Source organism: Penaeus chinensis, chromosome 26 (genome assembly GCF_019202785.1).
Source record: "Penaeus chinensis breed Huanghai No. 1 chromosome 26, ASM1920278v2, whole genome shotgun sequence".
Classification (NCBI taxonomy): Eukaryota; Metazoa; Arthropoda; class Malacostraca; order Decapoda; family Penaeidae; genus Penaeus; species Penaeus chinensis.
The window spans coordinates 14828588-14833587 of NC_061844.1; the positions used below are offsets into that span (position 1 = coordinate 14828588).

General features: G+C 35.1%; 1 protein-coding gene across 1 annotated transcript in view; it reads left to right on the forward strand.

The window, feature by feature from the left end:
- LOC125039211 (kinesin-like protein KIF19) overlaps positions 1–5000 on the forward strand; it is a 35981-nt gene that overhangs the window by 24586 nt on the left and 6395 nt on the right. Inside the window, exon 16 of the mRNA XM_047633010.1 lies at positions 3711–3770. Coding sequence (XP_047488966.1) covers positions 3711–3770 — 60 coding nt within the window. The remainder of the gene's footprint in view (positions 1–3710; positions 3771–5000) is intronic.

A 5000-nucleotide genomic window follows, 5' to 3' on the forward strand; every position in this document is an offset into this window, starting at 1 on the left:
TGATGAAACCATATATCATTCTATCTTTTCAGCTGGTTCTCGTGCCGGTTTTATGTATGGTCTCCCAAAAGTACACAAACCAGGTCTACCCCTTAGACCAATTATTTCATCTATTGGCACCTTCAGTTATAACCTGGCAAAATTTCTTGTACAAATCATTTAACCTCTAACATATAATGAATACACGATTTCCAGCTCATCGAATTTCGTGAATGAAATCAGTTATTTAAGATTTAATGAATCCATAACCATGGCTAGTTTTGATGTCGAGTCTTTGTTCACGAACGTACCTCTTGCAGAGACCACACAAATCATCACTAACAATACTACAGCTGAACCCCTTTCACAATTTGGTTTAGAAAAGAAACAGTTACTTTCTCTTTTAAATGTTGTCACAAAAGATTCAGTTTTTACTTTTGACAACCGTTTATACACTCAGATTGATGGTGTTGCTATGGGTTCTCCCATTTGCCCTAGTTATGCTAACGCTTTTTATGTTATCATGAAAAGAAATGGCTACAAGACTGCCCACTAGAATTTAAACCCTTGTTTTACAAAAGATACACAGATGATATTTTTCTTTTGTTCCTAACATCCATCACATGTACAACTGTTCCTATCCTACTTTAATGACCAACACTATAACATTAAGTTTATCTGTGAAATTGAGAAAGAAAACCAACTTTCCTTTCTTGATACACTTATCACCAAAGAAAACAATCGGCTCAACACTGCTGTTTACACACACACTCACAAAAAAAAAAAAAAAAAAAAAAAAAAACTTTTACTGGTTCGGGAATGCATTATTTGAGTTACTCACCACAGAAGTACAAGGTTAATAGCATATCCACCTTAATTAACAGAGCAAATAACATTTGCTCCACCTGTCCCGTTTTGATATGGAAATGTAGTTCTTATTAAATTACTTTGAAACAAATGGCTACCCAAGCAGTATTTTCCATAAAACCCTGAGGTCATTCTTAAACAATAAGTTTTGCCAACCTTTAAAACTTATGTCTGTTCCTCAGCAAACCAAATACATCAAATTACCATATCTCGGACGATTAAGTTATTGCGTTCGAAAACAATTACGTGAGTTTACTCATATATTCGTTCCCCCAGGTAAAATTCAATATAGGTTTCACGAGTAATACTAGGTATATTGGATCAACAACACGTTGGTTCAAGCATAGAATTCTTGAACATATGGGGAAGTCCATAAGAACAGGCCTACTTCTGAGCAAACCGGCGTTCTCTCCAATTCGCCAACTATCACACTCGGACAACCACCCCTACACTCACAGTGATTTCAAAATTCTGCCAACAGACTCAACCTCCTAATCTCGGAATCCTTGTTTATTCATGAGATGAATCCAGAGCGAAAGAACAACTCAACAGCCACACAGTTATTTACGGTGTAAACCTGTGCCCGTAATTTCCAGTTTAGTTGTTTATGGTGTGTTTTACCGGTCTTTTCGTTTGTACGTCCCCTACTGTTCCGTCTATTTTTCTTTTTGTTTCGCCTATTTAAAGATTTTTATAACTTTGAACTGTAATTTTAATTTGTTTTGTTCCTTCTTTGTAGCACTGGGGATGAAGACGGTCGTCTTTAAAACGTTTGCAAAATGAAGATGTTCATCAAAGCCTTGGTTATCATTTTCAGCTTAACCCATTCGCTCCATGTGGCAAGAATACATGCCATGCCCACTGTAATACACGTTTATTTATTGTATTTACACATAGATGGCTCTACACGTTCTTAATCACCAAATAGCCAGTTATCAGAACCACCTATCACACCTGTTTACCATCTTCCTTCACTTTAGGAAAGGGTCTTTTGTATCATTTCATTGTCTAAAATATTTTGATGACAATTTAATAATCGCAACATCAATAACAATAATAACAGTATTGATAGCAATGGTATTAATGAGAAAAACACATTTTCCCGCCAATGCAAGGAATGGGAAAATCAGGATCGGTAACTAGGGCCTACTGATAGACTCCTTGCCGGCTGAGCACATGTGGAGCCATCTGTATGAACAACATTCACCAAAAACTACAGGGGCGAATTGGTTAATATATATATATATATATATATATATATATATATATATATATTCATCTCTCTCTCTCTCTCTCTCTCTCTCTCTCTCTCTCTCTCTCTCTCTATATATATATATATGAGAATATGTATGTATATGTGTGAATATATACATATATATATATATTATGTAAATATATATTATGTATATATATACATATATATTATATATATATCATATATATAATTTATATATATGTATATATACATATACATATATATATGTATATGTTTATATAATATATATATATTTATATATAAATGTATGATATAATATTTATATATATAATAAATATGTTTATATATAATTTATATATGAATAATACATATATGTACGTATTATTTATATATTAAATATATGTATATACATATATATATATACACATACACATATATGCATATATATATGTATGTATATATATTATATATATATTTTGTATATAGATAGATGGAAAGATAGATCTATAGATAGACAGACAGATAGATAATTTTTTCATACACACACATATATGTATAAGTATATATATGTATATATGTATACATATATGTGTGTGTGTATTTATCTATCTATATACATATGCATACATATATATACTTAAACATATATACACATACATATACATATATACATACATATATACATATGTATATAAGTATATGTATATGTGTATATGTATGTAAGTACGTATATATATATATATATATATATATATATATATATATATATTTATATATATATGTATATATGTAATTAAATAAATGAATGTATACAAAACAGACGCACTCACGCACGCAGACATATGTTTATATATATGTATATATGTATATATATATGTGTGTGTGTATTTATCTATCTATCTGTCTGTCTATATACATATGCATATACATATACATATATATACACATATATACATATATATATATATCTATATATATATATATATATATATAAATACTCACATATATATACACATACATACATATACATACATATACACATATATATACGTATAAGTATATGTATATGTGTACAAGTACGCAAATATATACATATATATCTTTATATATATATATGATTAAATAAATGGATAGATATATGCAAAGCACACACACACACACACACACACACACACACACACACACACACACACACACACACACACACACACACACACACACAAATACATACATACATACATACATATATACATATATATCTCTCTCTATATATATATTATATATATATATATATATATGTATATGTATATGTATATGTGTATATGTGTATATATATATATGTATATGTATATGTATATGTGTATATATATATATATATATATATATATATATATATATATATATATATATACGCAAAGATACATATACCTCTGTATTTATAAGCAGATGCAATCATCACGTGTATATTTTGGTTAACATTCACATAGATTTTATGTACTTATCTAGTTATCGTAAATAAAGATGAAACAATGATTTTAAAGATATTGGTCGCATTAGTAGTAACCATTGTAGTGCAGTTCGCGGGAGTAATGGCAAGAAAAGAATATTGTGTTAATTTTACATTAACTCTGTTCCTTCTCCACTCAAGCCCGAGGGACGCCCCAGCCCAAGCCTCTCGCTCAAAAATACATTTACCCAATTACGATATGTAAGTCTGTTTTTAGCCTTTCATTATTTTGGTTATCCTTTTCATTGTGAGCCTCCCTCCCCACCCGTATTGCAAATGGACGCGACACAAGAGAAAGTGTGGTTTGCGAACGCATCCCTGGATCACGTGACATGCAGGGATCCTCCGCACCTAGCCTGCCTCTCTTTCACCCTAACCTGCCTTTCCTTGGCCCCAAACCTGCCTCTTCTTAGCCCCTAACCAGCTTTTCTTTAGCCCCAAACCTGCCTTTCCTTGGCCCTAAACCTGCCTCTCCTTAGCCCCAAACCTGCCTTTCCTTGGCCCCAAACCTGCCTTTCCTTGGCCCCAAACCTGCCTTTCCTTGGCCCCAAACCTGCCTTTCCTTGGCCCCAAACCTGCCTTTCCTTGGCCCCTAACCTGCCTTTCCTTGGCCCCAAACCTGCCTTTCCTTGGCCCCAAACCTGCCTTTCCTTGGCCCCAAACCTGCCTTTCCTTGACCCCAAACCTGCCTTTCCTTGGCCCCTAACCTGCCTTTCCTTGGCCCCAAACCTGCCTTTCCTTGGCCCCAAACCTGCCTTTCCTTGGCCCAAAACCTGCCTCTCCTTAGCCCCAAACCTGCCTTTCCTTGGCCCCAAACCTGCCTTTCCTTGGCCCCAAACCTGCCTTTCCTTGGCCCCAAACCTGTCTTTCCTTGGCCCCAAACCTGCCTTTCCTTGGCCCCAAACTTGCCTTTCCTTGGCCCCAAACCTGCCTTTCCTTGGCCCCAAACCTGTCTTTCCTTGGCCCCAAACCTGCCTTTCCTTGGCCCCAAACCTGTCTTTCCTTGGCCCCAAACCTGCCTTTCCTTGGCACCTAACCTGCCTTTCATTGGCCCCAAACCTGCCTTTCCTTGGCCCCAAACCTGCCTTTCCTTTTCTGCTAACCTCCTTTTCCTTGGTTTACCCTGCTTGTCCTTCCCCGGTCCCTTGGAAGGCGCCGGTGTAAATACGCTGTAAGGGGAACGTAAACCCGCGACACGAAGCGAGTAAAATGAGGAATATCCACAGCATAAAATCTAATGCCTTTATTCAATTTAATCTGGTATTTTAGATCTAAGTGATTTCGCATTAAAACATTTTCCTTTACTAATACCTTGCTTCGCTTGACCTATAGGCCTCATCAAGATAACTGGCTTCAGGTAATCGCTCACGTGATAGACCTAAGGTTTCCCGAATTCTCTCTTTCGTAGACCCAAGGCTGTAAATAGCTCTG